Raw genomic sequence first — 20928 nt, 5'->3', positions numbered from 1 at the left:
ATGAGTCGTAGGGGTTGGCTGACCTAAGCTGGGCTTCCATTCTCTCCCAGATACTGACTGGCTGAGTAGTTTGTCGCTATCTTAACTCTTTACTACCTTCAAGGAGGTACTTTTATATTTTTCCAGCTTTTAAAATTGTTTTTAGTCAGAGTTGTTGTCTGAATTATCTAATCTATTATTACTGGAAATAGAAATCTTAACATTTAACACCAACCATTGGTGTTTTTTTTCCTTTTCTGCCAAGTGCCAGTTCACAATTTCTGCCTATTTTTCTATTGGGTGTTTGTCTTTTCCTCATTGACTTGGTGATGTTCTTAATGCAATCTCAATATGAATTTCATCAGCTGTTTTGAAAATGTTTTCCCAGACTGTGGTCTGCAGTCTTCATTTTAGGACAGTTTTATATTGTAATGTTGTCAGATCAGATTTATCTATCTTTTAGTTTGTGCCTTCTGTTCTTTAGGAAATCCTTCCATACTTCTAGGTCATAAAGATATCCTCTCATACTTCCTTCTAAAACTAAAAATTTTAATATTCACATGTAAGTCTTTAGTTCCTCTAGTGTTGAATCCAGGCCAATTTTATTTTTCCATATGAATAACTGGTTGTGGCAGCACTATTTGAGTACATTGTTCTTTCCTTATTGATCTATGAGGCCACCTGTTAAAACAAATCAAGTATTTACATATTTGTGGATCTTGTTTCTGGCCATGGTTTTCTGTTGTTAGTTTGATTGTCCATCACTGCCAAAACCACTCTGTCTTACTTTTAATGAGTTTATACATTTTGATACCCATTTAATGAAATACCTGTCTTGACAATTGTCTTTGCTTATCTTGGCCCTTTGCTATTTCATATATTTTAGAATCAACTGGTAAGGTTCTATGAAAAGCCCTACTGGGATTAGACGGGCATTGAATTTATAGCTTTGCGAAGAATTGATACTTTTATGAGATTACATCTTCCTATTTATAACTATTTTTTGGCACTTATTTAAATTTTCAACAGTTTTATAAGTTTCTCCATAAAGGTTACATTTAATTTTTGTTAAATAAAAATATTACATACTATGTACTTTTGATAACATTGTACTTGATAGCTTTTTCACATTTACATTTTTGTTTCTTGTTGGTATGCAGAAATACAACCCATTGTATATTGAGTTTGTATTTAGGAGCCTTCTTGGGTTTTTTTGGTTTTTTCTTTTTTAAAAGAGAGCACAACTCACAGTGGCCCATGCAGGGATCGAACTGGCCACCTTGTTGCTACCAGCACCATGCTCTAACCAACTGAGCTAACCGGCCACCCCCATTTAGGAGCCTTTTTGAGCTCAGTCTAATAATTTCACTGTAGATTCGTTGCTTTTCTAAGAAGTCAATCATGTTTTCTGCTAAAAAGCTTACTTTGTTTCTTCCTTCTCAGTAGTTACACTTATTCTTTCTTACCTGTCCATTTTCCTGGTTGAAACTCCAATAGTTAATGATATTGGGCATCCTTGTCACATTCCTAATTTTAGAGTGAATATGGCATTAACATGTAATTTTGTGAGTGTGTGTGTGTAATTTTTTAAATTGCTTCTCAGAGAATCCTATTGTCTTCATAGTGGCCTCCTTGCTGTTTCTTTAACATACCAAATTATCTTTTGCCTCTGGGCCTTTGAATCCAGGAAGGATGTTTTTCCAAATAACTTCATAGTTCACTCTCTCATTTCTCTCTGGTCTTTGCTCAAATGTCTCTTTATCAGAGGCTTTCCCTGATCTCCCTATATAAAACATTTAATAGAGTCTGCTTCCATTTTTGATGTTTGACTGCTGACAGCTATTTTCTTCCCCTTCTGTCCCACTTTTGGGCAAGCTGATAAGCAGGCCTGGCTGCTCCTTCCTTCCACACCTGTGAGAAACTCAGACTTCATGCGGAACCATGAACCTGGCCCTCTAACCACCATAAAAACCCCAAGCCAGTCTCCTTTCCCTGTTCGCTCAAGCCATTTTTGGACTTATTTGGGAGCTGCCCTACTTTCCCCAGAGGCAACAAAATAGCATCCACCTTTATAGTCTATCCAATGCTTTACTTTTCTTTATTGTACTTGATACCACCTGACATTATTATGTATTTGCTTATCTGCTTATTGATTTGTCTTCCCTACTATGTAAATGATTGAATGATAGATCCCAGCATCTAGTGAAGTATCTGGCATAATCATCCACCCATTCATTCATTCGTTCAACCAATATTTCAGTGCCTACTTTGGCCAGGCACTGTTAAAAGCACTAGTGTTATAGTGGTGACCAATACCCTTGCCCTCATAGAGCTTACATTCCAGAGGACTGGGTAGGTGTTCAATACTATTTGTTAAATGAATGAATACAAGCACTGATATTTTTGTCAGGAGGAAGAATATTAAAAAGAAACACAATATCATATTATGAATACAAAATTTTTATTTTTTTGCTACAAACTAGTGCTTATTTTTAAATATTTAGTAATTTATACTCAAAGGACATATAATAGCTAACATCCAAAGAAGACAATCAAAAAATATTTTTTGAAGATTTATTATGTGTTTAGTACTGAAGAGCTCCTAAATCTGCACATTGTTGGTATTAGTAAAATTAGAGAGTTGAGTTTTGGCTAATGATTATTATAGAAGAACACTGAAGAAAATTTGAACCATAATTAGTAAGAGTATAATTTTATATTTCACGGACAGTGGTCATGTTTAGTAATAGCCTTACTTATAAATTAAAGTATAGTCACTTCAATGTTGTATTTTGATGCTGTTTTTTCTCCCCTTCTTGCAAATAACCAACCAGGCACAAACTGCTTCCGGTTGGCAATCCAAACAAAGGAGGAATCAAGACTAATATTTGCTAACCTAGTTACTAATGTTTGTGAAAGGCAAATTGCAAACTGAGTTTAGTTCAACAGGCACCAGGGGTAAAGTTGCTCCCGCTGACCACCTTATTCCATGAAAAAAGTATACTTTGACTTCTAAAATAGATTTTTAAAATTCAATACAAAGAGTCAACAACTATCAAACTTCCAATACTGATTTTCCTAATACTCAGAAATATCCAATTAGCAGTTGTGAGACTAATTTGGAAAGTTTACTAATGTTAAAGAAATGTAAGTTATTACTGTTAAATAGTAAAAATAACCAATCACATAATTCCAGATCATGTTTATATTTAAGGTATAAATATAGGACTGATTTTTAGAATAAAAAAATAACGAAGAATATCTCCATCATGTATCTTTGTTCCCAATAAACTTTTCAGATAGATCTATGAAATAACACAGAACAATGTCAACATACTTTTCATTTCAAAGGCCAGAAAAATAGGGTGTATAGTGAGATCATTTTTGTTGGATTTTGTATTTGTATCAATTAATTAACCTTAGTTAATAATTTCTTTTTCTAAATATCAGTTGATTTAATCTCGCCCAAATGAATGGGTCTCTTTTGGTTGATCAATGCGATAGAGAAACTCTGCAGGTAAGAAGTAGCCAAGATACTCCACTGTGTCTGGGGTAGTGTCATAATGGTAGTGTCCACCTTCTCCATGATGGCTAAAACAGTGAGTGTGCTCCAATCGCAAATCAAACCCCTAGGACGACAGACAAGCTCTCTGTTAATACTGAAATTATTTTGGGTAGAATTTATTTAAGGGGGAGGGAGACCTTTTTTATTTTTTACAGTAGTTTTTATTTTATTGTTTAAGTAGGTAATACATTCACATGATTCAAAATTCAAAGGGTGCAAAAGGATATATTAAGTAAAAAAAAATCTTTCCATCTCCTGACCTCGCCACCCTTTCCTTGTAGGCAACCAATGTAAGCAGTTTCTCCTATATCCTTCTAGAAAGATTTATTATTTTTTTATTCAAATGGTAGCACTCTGTACATACTGTGCTGTGTATTGCTTTTCTTCATTTAACAATATAGCTTTGCGATCTTTGTATATCAGATCATAAAAGAGCTTCCTTATTGTTTTACACCTATATGGTATTCTATTGTAGGTACATACCACTTTCCAACTGATGTTTAGATTATTTCCAATTCTTCTGCTATTATAGCAATGCTGTCATGAATAACCTTTTAACTCATCATTTTACACACTTATGAAAATACTTAATATTGCTAGATATGTAATAAAATATTATCACTAGCTAGTATTTTGGTAGATATTTGCTTTGAATAGGTCTATATTATAATGTTTTTTCTTAGTGTATAGTATTAGAATATAATGAAGAGTATAATGACCAACAAATAAAATAATAGGAGACCTGAATCCAATCATGAGTCTAGTATTTAATAACATGACTTGGGTGTTGCCTATGCGTTCATTTTCTCACAAAGTTGAAATCTGCCCTGCCAACTTACAGGGATGTTAGCTACCCGTTCCTTTATCTTTCTACCTGTTCCTTTATCTTTGAAGATAATTCTAGAGACTCTCCTACTTCTTAAACGAACAACATAAAAAGTGCTTACTAAAGGAATAACATAAAAATTGAGCATTATCATTGTAGATGCTGCAATGTAAAAGACAGATGTAGACTTACTGGGTCTCTGGAGACAAAAACTGGGAGACAAACCAAAGGAGCTTTCATCTCATAAAAATGCAACCACTTATTCACCTCTTCATCAGAGCTCAATGGGCAGGAAGAAAATTCTGCAGGCTACAATAAAAGATCATTAAACAAGTAAACATAATGTTGAGAATTAAAATTTTATATTAAGTTAAAAACTTTAAGACTTCTTATGTATTCTATTGACTATCTTTGCCATCAAAAGAAGTTATACACCCTAGTTTTCAAAGGGATCAATGTGTACACACTAAAATATACAAATGAATAAATGAAGGAATGAGTCTATTATATTTTTATTGTTCATTGCCTTAGTTTTCCTGTGAATATATCCTCATCCTAATCTTAAATATCATCCTGTACTTATTCAAGTACACAATATTATTAACTATAATTACCACAACGTACATTAGATTTCTATAATTTATTCATCTTATAACTGAAAGTTTGTACTCTTTGGCCAAATTTCCCCATTTCCCCCACTATCACTCCCAAGCCTCTGACAACCACCATTCTGCTCTATTTCTCTAATTCAGACTTTTTCACATTCCACATATAAGTGATATGCAGTATTTGTCTTTCTGTTCTTATTTCTCTTAGTATATAATGTCCTCCAAGCTCATCTACGTTATTGCAAATGGCAGGATTTCCTTTTTTAAGCCTGAATCATTTTCCATATATATATATGGAATATATATTATATATATATAATATATATTCCATATATATAATATATATTCCATATATATTATATATATATATCACAATTAGATGGCTAGATAGATTAGCTAGATGGATAGAGATAGACAGATAGATAGATAGATAGATAGATAGACAGATAGATAGATACCGTGTTTCCCCAAAAATAAGACCTAGCCAGACAATCAGCTTTAATGTGTCTTTTGGAGCAAAAATTAATATAAGACTGTATATTACGTTACATTATATTATAAAGACCTGGTCTTACAGTACAATAAGACCGGGTCTTATATGAATTTTTGCTCCAAAAGATGCATTAGAGTTGATTGTCCGAGTAGGTCTTATTTTTGGGGAAACATGGTAGATAGATAGATGATCACAATTTCTTTATCCATCCATCCATTGACAAACAGGTTGTTTCCATAACTTGGCTATTGTGAATAATGCTGCAGTGAATACAGGAGTACAGATAATCTCTTCAAGATACTGATTTCATTTCCTTTGGATATATACCCAGAAATAGAATTACTGGATCATATAGTAGTTCTATTATTAAAAATTTTTTGAAGTACTGCCATACTGTTTTCCATAATGGCTGTACAACTGTATAATAATGTGTTATTTACAAATAGATTTGTCTGTAATTTTCTTGTAAATAATTTGGAAAAGTAAGTAGTTTCACAAATGTTGTATTTTTCCTTGCAGGATAAGCTGGCTTGCCATTTAAAATTATCAGGATTAAAAAAACCATTGAAACAAAATGTTTTCTAATAGCTTTACTGATAAAACAAAAAGGAAATTAAGTTGTAATCACTTTTACACTTCATTCATTCATTTATTCATTCATTCACCTACCAAAAATCATTTTAAAAGTCCTGAATGCCCTGGGTCTGTATGCAAATAGTATTCTATGCTTACTGTCTTGTAAACTTACTGTATTTAGCCTACAACATTGTAATTTTCATGAGTTCTTGCCCCAAAACCACAACCATAGCAAAGTCTTAGCAAAGTCTATGTATAGAATTTGGAATTCTGTCAATAAAAATAATAATCAGTTTCTCAGGCTTACACTCACATCTATCTTGATCTTAAAAGCAAACACATTGAGAAGAAAGTTCTAATATATTGACATGAAAAAAAGACTCTAGCTAGATATTATCGCACAACATGATTTACAGTTTTGTTTGTCATTTAAATTTTAAAGTAATGCAATCTAGTAAAAGGATTTGTTCAGGGTGTATTTAAAGGCAGAATTGTCGATGTATATTTAAAAAATCCTTAAGATCATCAGCATGTGCATACATACATACCACACATGCATGCATTCATGCACCCACAGGCCCTTACCATAATGTGAGTCTTCACTTTTCCCTTCTGAATTACAAAAGTACCTCCCATCCCTACAGGCTTATCTCCATAATGTTTTTCAAGAGTGTGTCTCATGCAAGTCACAAAGTTAAGTTTTCCAGTTCTTCTTTGGGCTTTCACCTCAATGACCTAGAGAGGACATAAATATACATAGCATTGTTCTAAGGTGCAAAACTTTATGTAAATAACTATCAGAGTGAAATATTATATAATCTAATGCCATCAAGCAAATATTCAATTATGTGCTTAGAGTACCCAAATATGAGTTGAGGTATCTCAATTCTGTGTTAAGTCTTGATCAAGTTTACACACACACACACACACACACACACACACACACACACACACACACACACGGTCCTCAAAAAATGTATACACATTTTAAAAAAGGAAAAAAAACTATTAAAATTGTAATATGGTGAATGATGCTAGCATTCATTAGATAAACGCCATCTTTTGAGCGAATGTCACCACACATTGCTACGTAATTAATACTTCAAAAAGTAATACATAAATGTCTTAATGTTATCTATTAATGAGGCATTAATTTTCTTTACTTCTTTCCTATTTAATTTTTTGCTACCATCATTTCTATCTAGTTCAATCAATAGTCAGGAATAAATGAATTATTTGGCATATATATATATATATATATATATATATATATATATAAAATGCCAAAAAATTGTATACCAGTGGACACTTTGGTTAATGTTGCTCAAGCAGTAGTTTGCCATAATCAGAAGTGTCTAGACGCTAACGGTAACCACTTTGAGCACCTCTTGTAATTGCAGAAGTCAAATGTGACATAGGGGGCTGGCCCAGTGGCTCAGGCGGTTAGAGCTCCATGCTTCTAACTCCGAAGGCTGCCGGTTCTATTCCCACATGGGCTAGTGGGCTCTCAACCACAAGGTTGCCAGTTCAATTCCTCGAGTCCCGCAAAGGATGGTGGGCTCTGCCCCCTGCAACTAAGATTGAACAGATTGAACGTGGCACCTTGAGCTGAGCTGCCTCCCGGATGGATCAGTTGGTTGGAGCGCGTCCTCTCAACCACAATGTTGCCGGTTTCGACAGGGATGGTGGGCTGTGCCCCCTGCAACTAGCAACAGCAACTGACCTGGAACTGAGCTGCGCCCTCCACAACTAAAGGACAAAAACTTGACTTGGGAAAAAGGCCTGGAAGTACACACTGTTCCCCAATAGAATCTTAAAAAAAAAAAAAGTGACTTATATTCTTCTTTTGTTATCGGTATATATTGAGTATCACAATTTTAATACAGTTTTCCTTTCTTAAAATGTGTATACCTTTTTTTGGCACCCTCTGTGTGTATGTATACATATGTGTGTGTGTGTGTGTGTGTGTATTACATATATATATAATTTACTCTAATAATAAGTCTTATTCATGCTTTCTTGGACTGAGAAAGAGTGATAGCTAAATCCTACACTGGACTTTAGAGATTCTTATCATCATATGTCAGTGTGGTCATAGGTTAATAATTCCCTGGCTTAAAAGGCATTGCTTACTAAGTATTATTCTTAACCTAAGTTTTTTTAACCGAAGTTTTAAATGAGACTTTCACTTTGCGTGTAGTACTCTCTAAATCTTTCAGAACTGAGATTATTTAATTGTAGGGGAGGAGAAAATGATTACAATTTCTCACTTCCTTTAAAATTCTGGACTTATATTACCTCTACTTTATTAGAAATTTTTAGTTCACTACCTCATTTCTCAAAGTAGCTGAAGTAGCTAGCTGTGCCTACAAAATCAGAGTTTTCACAAATGCTAAAACTGAAATCAACTTTTTATGTACTAATAGGAAGTAAATTTGAAGTGAGACACTAATTTTCTTTACCTCCTTCCTGCTATAATTTTTTGCTACCATCATTTCTATCTAGTTCAATCAATAGTCAGGAATAAATGAATTACACATAAACCAACTATAAGTAGATATTGTCTATAACAGCTACTTGGTTCATCTAATTGACTAACCCACTCCCCACATGAATATCCTGTTACCTTTTTGTTCCTCAGGAAAAAAAGAGTATTACTAGATATTATTCTTAACCTCAGTTTTAAATGAGACTTTTTCACTCTGCTTGTAGTACTCTCTGTCTTTCATAACTGAGTTATTTAAAAAGCTCTGACTTATGTACTTTGGAGTTTCTTTAGAAAACCCTATTTGTGGCAAAAAAAACGTTCAAATTTTTAGCTGAGAACTTTTAAAGAACAACATTCTTATGAACAAAATCACCTTTCCGGGTTGTCCCTCACTGGCAAAAAGATTAGCCAGTAATGCACACCCAAAATCATGATATTTCTCACTGTATTTCTCTAGTAGGCACCCTCCATCTTCAGGGTTAACACGTGCAAAGTAACTTCCATTTACAGGAGGTTTGTGTTCACTCTCTGTTTGAATGACTGGCATAAACTAAAAAAAGAAAAGTAAGGTAAAATTAGTCAATCCTTGTATGTCTTTGAAAACAGAATATCTTGAATGATGTGACACAATTTTATCCTAGACTTTAAGACATTTTAGTTCAAGACCTAACAAAAAAACATGAAATATGAAATATTTAATTTTAGGTTCAAAACAAAATGTTGAAAGATTTATAAATAGCAAAAAAACTGAAAAAACATTTTATAAAATGTTTATAGTATTTCTTCCAGTGTTCCCATCATGTAACATTTGCTTTAAAATGTCTTAATTTTATATTTTTTTTCTATCTTGCACACTAGGAAAATTTTATTAATGATTCTGCAAAAGAACTAGTATGATTATTGACTAATGGGCACATCTGTAAAGGTTGTGAGAGAATGGGCAGACTGAAGCAACCATCCACTCTTCCATTCGTGAGATGTGAAGAAACAGTGATTTTTTTTTTATGTTGTTATATTGACATTCACAGTAAGAGATATTTCCTTTTGTAAATAATCATCATACTGCTGGAGTAGGTTCCTACTATTTGGTCTGAAAGGGGGAGTTGACTAGATCATTAAATATTCCATTCATCTTCTGATTGAAGAAGCATGCCAAAAGCAAAGATTCACAGAGAAGCTAGGAGCCCTCTGATGTATAAGGATTAAAATTGTTCACAATTCAGGGCCCTCAGCAGACCAGAGCGGGGCCTTGGACTCATCTAAGACCGTGTGTACGCTAAGGGAATCCGAGCACCACCAGTCAGTGCTCCACTCCAGTAGGACCAGCTGGGGTGTCTGCTGGGGCCCCAGTCTGCATCAAACAGTACCAAACCTGTGGAGAGATATGACATCAGCCACGTACCATTCATTCAGAAAGCGCGATTTCTGATAGGGCAGTAAAAGGAAAATGGCAAACAAAATGTGGAATCAATAAAATACACACATATAAATCAATAAAATAATTACATATATGCTGACCTCAGAATTGAACCCAAGAGTCTGAAATGGGCCTGCCCCTGCTCCAAGAATAAAAGCTCCAGGAAGCTTGATTTCTTTTGCAATCTTATTTAGATCATAAACCTATACGAGAGGAAAAAAAATGTTATTTAAATCACAACATATAAAATACCTGGTTTACTTTTTATTACGGAGTCCATTAACACTTCCTTGCCACATTGGTCAATGGATCTTCTATTACTAAAAAGAGGAATCAACTTCTACAATTTTTTATGTGAATGTGAAAGAGTAAAAAAGTACACTTACTTTTTTTTTATTTACAAGAGGCACTAAGTAAGGCACACCTCCTATTTCTGCAATTCTCGTTTTCCCACAGATGCCTAAAAAAAGTAAGCCATCTTAAAAATAGACAAACATCTAATTTAAGTATTATAAAATGTCAGGAGACACTAAGAGTATATAACTTTTCCATTTTCATAGTTTTACAAATATTAGGGGTTGGGAGATATAAGCAACTAGGACTTATGTCCTATTCTAACTATGTGTGACTCCAATATTGTCATTCCAAGCATGATTTGATATAGTTGGTAGCACAAAGGTAATAGAAATAGGGCAAGGGCTAGAATTGGGGCCAAAGCCTGGACTGGATGAGGTTTCTAGAATTAGTATACAATTACTTATTCCTTTAAAAATCTGGGTTTGTGGGGCAGGGATTTAGATAAAATTGTACTTTAAAATATTTTGCTGTGGTAGAATATAATATTAGTTCTTTCAGAAATCCATATTTGGAAATCCTCTTGTCAAAGTTGTCTATTCCCAAGGTTTATAAAAATGACAAGTAATTAGAGGTAACTTCATAGGTTAGGAACGTTCTACTTAACATTTTTAATCACAGGTACAGCTAGACACAATTTGGGAGAAGACATTTTACTTTTTAATGTAGGGTGGAAAATAATTACCTTTTGTCTGAGAAAAAGTAGTCTCATCAGTTTCATACTAACACCAGTACACAGTAGAGATAACTGCTTTATTTCTTCAGCTGTGCACAGGGTAGACATATAAAATCCTTTTAGGTCCCATTATAATTACGAATTTTGGAAATGTTTTCTATGGGATCAGCAGAAATTACTCATGGATAAAACTTTTTCTCATAGGTGACAGTAACGTTGAAGTTTAGAGAAACCATTAGAAGACTATTTTAGTAATCCAGAGAAATGACAAGCAATGAACTAAAAATGGTAACTTGTAAAGACAGGGAAGAGGAAATTAAGGAAAACAAAGAAAGAATAGGCAACTATGGTGAAGTAATGAGTTAAATTTAGACAGGTTGATCTCAAGTAGTCTTTAACGTATGTATACACGAGTAGGTGGAGATGTCCTGTAGATAGCTGGAATTACTGATCTACAGCTAAGAAAAAAAGAGATCTAGATGAGATGTACAGATTTCAAAGTTGTATCCAAATAGTAATTAAAACCACAGGAGTAGAAAGAAAAGCCCAGAGCGACTGTACAGAATAAGAAGAGACTGAGGAAAGAATTCAGGAAAGAATTAAAATTTAAGCGCCTGCCAGAAAGAAAGGAACCAAAGAAAAATGAGGAAGAAAGAACATGGAAATAGGAATACCACCAATGAAGAGGCAAAAGAACCAAAGACAGAGTAGAACCAAGGGGAGAGAGAATGTCAGGCAGCCATGGCCAAACTGTATGAAATATGTAGAGAGATCAGATAATACTAGTAAACATACTAAGGTCCTTCAGCAAGACCAGTTCATGTAGAAAAATCATAAGTATATATTACATACATATCTGGCTTCCTTAGTATTGTAATTTAAAGACTCGGAAATTATTGACCAGAAAACTCTTTTTCAAAGTATAATCCTTTGGGTGACAGAATTAAGATTAAACATTTTTTTTTCCTTTTCCTTGTACCTTTCTGTGTTTTCTAATTTTTTTTTACTATTTATTTATTTGTTTGTTTGTTTGTTTGTTTATTTATTTATTCATTAGGAGAGAATGTATTACTCTTATAATTAGAATAAACTTGGCTATAAAAAATCATGCTAAATACTTTTAATGTATGAAGAGAAATTGCTATCTGGTACACAAACCTAGAATTTACATGTCTACTTAAAAATCAAAGGTTGCTTATACTGGAAAGACGCCAAAATAACATTTAACCCCAATCTGCAGCCCAAATACATGAATTGGTGTACCCAGGTAAATAAAAACTGAAATGTGGCAGAGAAAGAACTAGAGTCCAGGACTTCTATATAAAACTACTATTTAACAAAGATGTCAATTACTTAATACAAGAATGAGTGAGTGTGTTTAGTTCCAAACGCCTCATCACAGTAGGGTGTAAGGTTGAACTTTGGAAGCAGACTGACCTGGATTTGAATCCTGATATGCCTCACACGGAGCTCACTAAGCCTCTCTGAGCTTCAGTTTTCTCATCTATAAATTAGGGCTAGTATCACCTTGCAGTATTATTGTAAAAATTAAGGCATCAAATATAGATATCATACTGACAAAATATATTTACTCAACCAGTATTCATTTCCTTTCCTTCTCACTTTAAACATTGGATGATCATTTGGCAAATTTGTTGAAGGGATGTAAGAATTTAATAGAAGATTCAGATACAAGGCAAGATCCCTTCTGGTCTTGAATGAATAAATAAAAACATAAAAATCAAGGTAAGTTTCCACAACAGTCACTTAAGCAATTAAAAACAAAATTCTCATGTGATACCAAGGATTCTAGCCTATTGAATATTATATAACTTATGAAAATTATGAAAGTACATAAAACACAATACTTTTCCACAAGGGTGCAAACTGAAACTTGACCAATATAAAAAAAACAGTGAGCACAGAAATTAAGCACGATTTAATTTAAAAGTTAGGACAATGTCCTTTATGCGCAGATAATTTTAGATAATCTTTAAATATAATTCTGGTTTCAGAAAAAGATTAGGATTGAAACACAAAAGCTGATTGCAAAAATTGCTTACCTTTTACAGGAAAGGTAAATGGCTCCTTCGTCAAATCGGGGCAATCAACTACAGAGACCTGGACATCTGCGAAGTTATCCTTTAGCCCCTTCTGCAGAACTACGAAAGGCAAGGAAAAGGGTTATTTCACATTTGGTAAAAATTGTCGCCACATCAAATCTTCCCTCAACTTTTTTGTGTCACACATTCAACCTAAACTTATATAATTTAAAAAGAAAGGGAAATGGTCTTATTAATGAATGTAATTTGATGTTAGACATAATTAATCACAAGGTATAATGTAGACTAAGACACAAATACAAGTGTAAATCATAGTGATTATAAACCACTGAAGATAAACACTGCACATAGGTGAGTACTTCTTTTGGGGAGAATTCCAAAGACCTATTGAAATGTAAATATTTAAAGTTAGAGTGTAATTAATTACATGCAACAATTTCCTTAAACCTTACAGACCAAATGTTGAGCAAAAAAAGCAAGATGCAAAAGAGTACATACTATATGATTTTACTTACACGTATTTCAAAAACAGTCAACTAAGTTGACAGAAGTCAGAATAGTGGTTATCTCTTGGGGTATAAATATTAATGGGGAACGTGAAGGAGCTTTTTGGAATGCTGGGAATGTTGTATATCTTGATCTGGATGGTAGTGACATGGGTGTAAATGTGTTAAAATTCATCAAGCTATACACTTCAGGTTAGTGCACATTACTATAGACATGTTATAACTCAATAAAAACACAAAAGAGCAAACAGATGTCTCAAATTTATAAATTTAAGAGCAATGTACTTTTAAGGATGAAAAGTTCTTATGAAAATGTCTCTGATAGTAGTCACTCCATAGTTCAGGTCTTGTAGAATCAGACTTTCTAAAAACATGAAGTCATCCTAAATCTAGCCTGATAAATATTCTATACCAGATCTGTTGTCTATATGAGAAAAGAAACCAAATCAACTGCAAAATTCCTCTGCCTTGATTAATGACTGTAGGCTTATAAATAAGTATTAAGACTCAATGTGTGGAAATATATTAAAATCTATTTTTCATCAATTACAAAGGGAACAAGTTCTTGCTATAAGATATTCCATAAAAACTGAAAATTTAACCCAAAACATAGGTTCCATTTCTGTTTTGTACTGAATATATGTTTTATATGTAGAAGGAAAATAAAAACGTAAGCACTCAAGAGAAGAAAGGTATTCAAAGAAAAGATTCCTAGCTGTCCTATCAGGGAAGACAGAAAGACTGATAGAAAAACACAGGCAAAGAATACTAGCAATACAGATTGTTTACTAGCTGCCATTGAGTGTAGGAAAAAACAAGGTTATAAGAGGAGAGCTCCAACCAAGCAAAATGTTGAGTACACTTCTTGACTTCAATCTGAGATATGAACTACCAGGAAAGACACACGTTGAGAAATAAGGGTAGGTTTTATAGTTATCATTGGAATACAACCAAAAGGTTGTCAAATGTTAGCATTCAGGGCTATTCAGTTTTGGATTAGTACTACTGGCTTCGCTTTACATTTCTATTTTTATTTTCCTTTTCTTATCTACCTTCCTTCTAATTAATCTTGTGAAACTGCTTTAAATTTTTGTTTGCACAAGGTGAAATACATAAAATATATGCAGACAGAGAAATATAAGCAACTTCATTGGCAACCTATCATATCAGGAGAGGGGGGAAAAGTATATTGGGAATATGATTAAAACACCACAGATTATATACAGAATATTGTAACTGGTAAAAAGTTAATAAAGCAAAATTGTGCAACTCTTTGGGCATCACACATGCTTAAATCTTGGATTATTATATTTACTTTCATTCTGTAAAGTTGATATCCTAACAAGAATCCTCAAATGGCGAGTTTAGTTTTTTTTGAAGGGGCAAAATTTTGGACTTTCTCAATTAAAATAGTACAGAACAGATACTGAAAAGGAAAATGAGCTCTATATTGAAAGTACTATTGCACAAATCATTTCTTAGAATATTTTCCCTTAGAATAATTTTAAAAACTCAAAGTTAGTATTGTATTTACCTCCAGCAAGCTCCTCTAGACTTGGCACATGGAAGGAATACTCAGCACAAGCCATTTTCTTTCTTCTTTAGGTGTAAGAATGTACAAATAAAGCTACTGTAGGCTAATTATCACAGGCATTAACGGTGTACTCAACAGGAACAGCAGCTGCTCTGGAAATGAACATTAAGAGTTCAGTTATATAAAGAGGGCAAAAGGGCGTTTAGGTTTCTGTCCTCACAGAAAGGCAACCACAGCTAATATTTAATTCCGGGTAAGAAATGTCCAAGTAACCTCTTTTAAAACTGATACGTTAAACAGCTGACATTTAAAGTCAAAAGACAATAGGAAAGGCATACCAAGAGGGCACAAAGTTCATTTTCTTTAGTTACATATCTGGGTTGAACATGGAGTTTTCTACTCGTTGGTGTAAGGAATATAGGTCCTGAAGCAAAAGGTAGTTACTGACGTTTATGAATATGTGTAAAATGGTTGCCGATAACAGTACAGGATGTTTAAGTACTTCTGCAATAGATCATTTGTGTTTCCATATTTGAAATTTAGGTTAAAAATTAAGTTTCTTAGATTATCACTTTTACAAAAGAAATTTAAATTACTAAGAGAAATGGAAACTTATACAAAGATAAACTTTTGAAATTCAAATTACTTTCGTTTCTTGGTAAGCGGCTTTAATGTTCAATTCTTTTGATAACCTAACCAATTATATTTTAAAAATATATGGTAAGTATATTTTACAGTAAGTAGGCATATATACATAGAAATTACTATCTTACCTCAAATGTTTAGGTGATGAGGTGTGCAAGCAGAGGGAGATAAATAAAATGAAGGCAAAAGAAAAAAATAAACCCGAACAAAAGTAGTAAGGTGGGTGGGAAATCCCACTCCAGGCTAGTTGCAACAAGGTACAAAGACAGAACTGGAGAGTATCTCTAAGAGCACTGTTGGAGTTCTCATTAAACTTGTTAATGGAAAACCTCATTAATCTGAATGGTCTGCTCCACGCTTACTCAGTAAGTGAAAGGTGACCTTCAGCATCCCTGAAAAATTCTTTCAAAAATTTGTTTTTAACTTTTCCAAAGATTCACAGGTTTCTTAGAAATTGGGTTTTTAGTTTTGATAATAATTCCAAACACATCCCCTACAAACATGCTATTGCATACATTTAGGACTTGACATTTACTTTAGTACTTTTATTATCCTTTAATTACTTAATAGGCATTTACTTAACTGGTCTCAAATAAAATAAAAACAGTTGATAATGGGCCCCAAGTCCTATATAATCATAATTCAATTTTCTCAAACATATTTTTGAATTGAATAATCTGTAACTGTTCAGGAATTAGCCATTTTAACTTTTGAAATAATGTCAGATGGACAGAAAATTACATACAAATAATTCTGTATACTCTTCCCCTATATTTCCCAAGTAAGATGTTAATATCTTACCACATTTTCTTTATAGAAACTAGCAAGTACTAATTAAGAACATGTCAAAATCTGCTCAATGAATCAATACATTTATAATGAGGATAATAAAAGCACTAGATATTTCTACTTATAGTAGAAATAATAAAGACTGGAGTTTTAATTCAAACCTGATTTTACACCCTTTAAAAGATGATCAGTTGTGTTTTTGCTTTTTGTTTTCCCCAAACCCACCAAAATAGAAACAAAGTCCAACCCTGGGAGGCTACTCCCTGAATAATTGGTTTAGAAATGTAGAACTTCAGCCCCAACAACATCCTGGAAGGCAGTGTGGTAGTGTGTGTATAGTGTGAGAGGGAAGAGGAGGTTTGAGTTGGAGTGATGAGAGAAAGGAAGGTTCTAATACAGCTTCTAATAAAGGTTCTAATACAAAGTCAGAGTGGCCTCAGGGGGACAGCTTTGAGCCACAGGGAGGCACACAATATTTATTATTCAGATTCCATTGCTGGGAGTCAGTGGCCCAGAAGTAAGGTCTAGAGAAGGGAAGAATAGAAATAGGCAGTTGGGTAAGTGGAGCTACAGAAACAAGGCCCAAAAGGGGTAACACCAACTATGGCAACCAAGCTGATAACTGTTTATTAACTGCATATCATGTACTAGACACACTGTTAGGCACTTTACATTCTCTCAAAACCTCTCACAACCATGTATGTTATCCTTCTCATTTCATAAAAGAGAAAGTCAGTTAAAAACACTACATTATTGACTTGAGATCACTCAGCTATTAACTGGTAGAATTCAAACTAAGTCCAGCCCAGTTTAAAGCCAGAACTTACTACTTTATATCACTGAGTTAATTGGTGAAGGAATGACACATTTCAACAAATAGGAAGAATTTGCATAGAGTGATCTTACAGTACTCAGAATGTTGGGGTAGATGTTGGAAAATCATCTGTGAGAGTACTCCAAGGGCAGGAAGCCGAGGATAACTAATCAATAAAAACAACCACTACGAGGGCTGGAAGACCACAAAGGTAATTGACAGGCCCGGGAAGTTCCGACTTAGATGCAGGCACTTTAAGTCTAGAATCTGTCCTTTTCTTGACCTTAGCTTATTAGCATAGTACAAAACACACCCCTGGGAGATTTCATATGCTAATTAAACGTGCTATACATGAAGCAGTATGTTAGAATATGTACGACCACTATGCCTGCGCAAAAAAGTCATGAGGAACCAGCAGGCGGAAGCCAGCAGTTTTCCCCAGCAAACAAGAACAAAGGACTGAGAAACATGTAAAACGTGGACACAAAGCCCAGATGAGGAGCCACTCCAGCATTAGTTGTGAGCTCTCTTGATGCATCAAGCCATCCCACCCTCCTTTAATAAAAATTCTTTTCTCCTTTACTGACAACTGGTTATTTCATTGTTTCTCTCGCGATTTCCATACTGGGAGAACTGAAAACCCAACCCACAAGTTGGGTAACAGGAGTATACCTGTGACCATCTGTTGCTCTGTTTCTTCCCCCTAGGCTGTGATCCCTGAAGATAGAACTGTGTTTCTCTTACCTGTCTTCTGTTAAAGAAAAAAATTCAACAGAGTAAATTTGAGGATCTAATTAGCTTTATTAAGCGATTCATGGATCAGGCAGCATCCCATCCAGCAAGTAGAAGGGCGCTCCCAGGGATTGTTCAAAATAGAAGGTTTTAATGAGCAGATGGGTGTGGCTGGTAAATTACTAGCAAAAGAATACAAAGGATTATTTTTAGGCTAGGTCATCTTTTGGGGTAAAGAGAATGCCAAGGGTTTTATCAAGCAGATTACCTCACTAGTTTTGATCAAGATATTCTACACTGATGACTTAAAAATTCCACTCCTGGGAAAGGCTAAAATTGCAATTAGACTAGTTATTAGGTTTTGGTTTGGTCAATGTGCTTAGTAAAAGTGATCCCATTTTGCCTTGTTTCTTTTTCTAGCACTCCCAAGTGTGTAGCAAACTGGGCACCAGTTCAGCCTAATTATTTATTGAACATTAACAATGGACCAGACTCAAGGCCCTGGGACAGGGCTGGCTTCATGGGTGTGTAACTAGGGTAGTTACACAAGGCAATATGCTCAGAATGGCACTAGGTTTAATGCTCTGTTGTCACCATCTTGAAATTCTTTTTTTTTTTTTTTTAGGCAGATGAAAGCTATTTTATTGAATGATCGATCCATATACTGGACAATGGCTAGAAAAGCTGAGTTTAAGTACAGGCCACTATGTACAAGTAAGAGATGGAGCTTTATTTCTTGGTCTCTTCTTCCTTGGACAGAGTCTTGATGATTTCCTCCTTCTTGGCCTGGAGTCGCTCTTCACCGCGCTTGCGTGCTTCCTTGGTCTTAGACCTACCGGCCTCAGCCTGGTCAGCAAGAAGCTTCTTGCGAGCCTTGTCTGCCTTCAGCTTGTGGATGTGTTCCATGAGAATCCGCTTGTTTTTGAACACGTTACCCTTCACTTTCAGGTACAGGCTGTGATACATGTGGCAGTCAATCTTCTTAGATTCACGGTATCTTCTGAGCAGTCGGCGAAGAATTCTCATCCTTCTCATCCAGGTTACATTCTCAGGCATTCGAGCATTGGCAGTACCCTTTCGCTTACCTATGCCCATATGCCTGCCCTTCCTACGGGCCAAAGTGTTTTTTCGGCATCGAGCTTGGGAATGGACAGTCACAGGCTTCCGGATGATCAGCCCATCTTTGATCAGCTTCCGAATCTGCTGGTGGGAGTTGGCATTGGCGATTTCATTGGTTTCATTGGGGTCCAACCAGACCTTCTTTTTGCCACAGCGGAGGACACTGGAGGCAAGCCTCTTCTGAAGCCTGAGCATACCCATGGCTGCAGCCGCAGTAGGGACAGGAAAGGGCCATCTTGAAATTCTTAATGCTATATTTGAACTTTTGTTTAAGACTGATAGGACAAAGGAACATGCGTGGGATGAGAGGCGAGAGGCACGATGTGCATGCGCACCATCATTCCAAATTACCCCCATTCGCATAAAGCATTTGTGAAGCTGGGTAAGCAGAGAATTCTGGTGGACTCATGATAATGGGGGTTTAGGAAGACTCCGAGTCCTCAGATTCCATAGTACTGATAGAGTGTACATCAAAAAGTAAAATAAATACAGGTGAGTTTTGTGCACTTCCCACTGTTCTAGTAAGAACAGTAGATGTGTATGAGTTATGAAATATGAATTGTGAAATTTCAGTGATTCTCCATACAAGTTCAATGTTCCTATATGTGTATTTAAAACTGGCATCGCACAATATAAAGAATGGTAAAATTCATGCTAATACATTTAACATTTTTCTTTAGAGTGAATTAAATAGCAAATTGATGCTAGTAGTTAATAATAGCACAATTAATATCACAATAATCCTACTAATAATAAACTAACATTTCCCCCGATTTTTGAACAAGGGACCTTGCGTTTTCATTTTGTACTGAGCCTCACAGATTACATGGCCAGGCCTGCTCCTGAATATGGCTGTAGGATATGTGACACTCATCTTTCATAGACTGGAAATGCCTAAAGGATTAGACTTTATGCCTGGAATTGTTCAATATTTGGAGGAAAACTGAGTGGAGAGACCAGATTGCCTTCCACGTCAGTCCAATCCCGAGATGACACTAACTATAAACTAACACTAGACAGCTTTACTGGTTTATCATATGATAAAAGAGGTGTGAAAGTGGACAAATCAAACCAGCTAGTTCCTTTTTGTAACTATTTTGGGAAAGAAATTTAGCTAGGTGAAACTGTTTTAACCCTCAGTAACCGTTTAGGGAACTAAGGGGAAAAAACAGGAAAAAAAAGTTGTTTTCTCTTGTGGTATGTTAATCAACTCCTGGGAAGCTGACCCCTCAGTTTGAAGCGAAAGAGTGAGCTAACAAGTCCAAAGGTGGAGAGAGGAATTGGATGTGCCAGAGAGGAACACTGGCTTCTAGTACAAACGTTACGTAGTTTGAATAATGGTCAAGGCATGATCCTTTCACAATTTAACAGAGAAATTGTTTTTTAAGACAAAGCTATCCATAATATGACAAAACACACTCGGCACCGCACACATACATCCCCTCACACACCCCCTGGACCACAGCTAAGCAAAGGCGAGACCACCGGAAACAAATCAGGCTGAGGGGCTGTTTCCTCTCAGTTTGCATCCACTCCGTTCATTTGATCCTACAACTTCTTTTTGTCATTTGCTGAAATGTCCTTGGCTGTTCCACTTACCTAATGGGTTAGGGAAACCTGCACCAGAATCCTGCCTCTTTCAACTCCGCCTCCTCCGAGTTCCCTAAGGCTCCGCCCACTTGTACTCGCTCCTCTTTTCGCGGAGATCAAAATGGCGTCTACCGCCTCTCATTTTCTTTCCGGA

At 35.1% G+C, this 20928-nt stretch overlaps 2 protein-coding genes across 7 annotated transcripts; both read right to left on the bottom strand.

Moving 5' to 3' along the window:
- Nucleotides 1-1136: 1136 nt before the first annotated feature.
- On the bottom strand, nucleotides 1137-20919 carry LOC308504027 (ester hydrolase C11orf54 homolog). 6 transcript variants are annotated; one of them, XM_081063947.1, is made up of 9 exons: nucleotides 20784-20919; nucleotides 15086-15237; nucleotides 13046-13144; nucleotides 10339-10412; nucleotides 10054-10155; nucleotides 8909-9085; nucleotides 6633-6782; nucleotides 4563-4679; nucleotides 1137-3608 (listed from the first exon to the last, which is right to left on the bottom strand). In XM_081063947.1, the coding sequence occupies exons 2-9, from the start codon at nucleotides 15138-15140 to the stop codon at nucleotides 3435-3437; spliced, it is 948 nt and encodes a 315-aa protein (XP_080920073.1). In that variant the 5' UTR covers nucleotides 15141-15237; nucleotides 20784-20919; the 3' UTR covers nucleotides 1137-3434. The 6 variants fall into 6 exon arrangements, with proteins under 6 accessions (XP_080920073.1, XP_080920075.1, XP_080920074.1 ...); XM_081063949.1 differs by having other exon boundaries at nucleotides 15086-15232; nucleotides 20784-20871; XM_081063948.1 differs by lacking the exon at nucleotides 20784-20919 and adding an exon at nucleotides 15859-16008.
- On the bottom strand, nucleotides 18695-20588 carry LOC308504028 (large ribosomal subunit protein eL19-like). Its single transcript, XM_081063953.1, has one exon. The coding sequence runs from the start codon at nucleotides 19545-19547 to the stop codon at nucleotides 18795-18797; it is 753 nt and encodes a 250-aa protein (XP_080920079.1). The 5' UTR covers nucleotides 19548-20588; the 3' UTR covers nucleotides 18695-18794.
- Nucleotides 20920-20928: the final 9 nt, after the last annotated feature.

Source organism: Rhinolophus hipposideros, assembly GCF_964194185.1.
Source record: "Rhinolophus hipposideros genome assembly, chromosome: 10".
Taxonomy (NCBI): domain Eukaryota; kingdom Metazoa; phylum Chordata; class Mammalia; order Chiroptera; family Rhinolophidae; genus Rhinolophus; species Rhinolophus hipposideros.
Note: the sequence above shows the minus strand (reverse complement) of the source record. Positions and strands in the feature narration are given on the sequence as shown.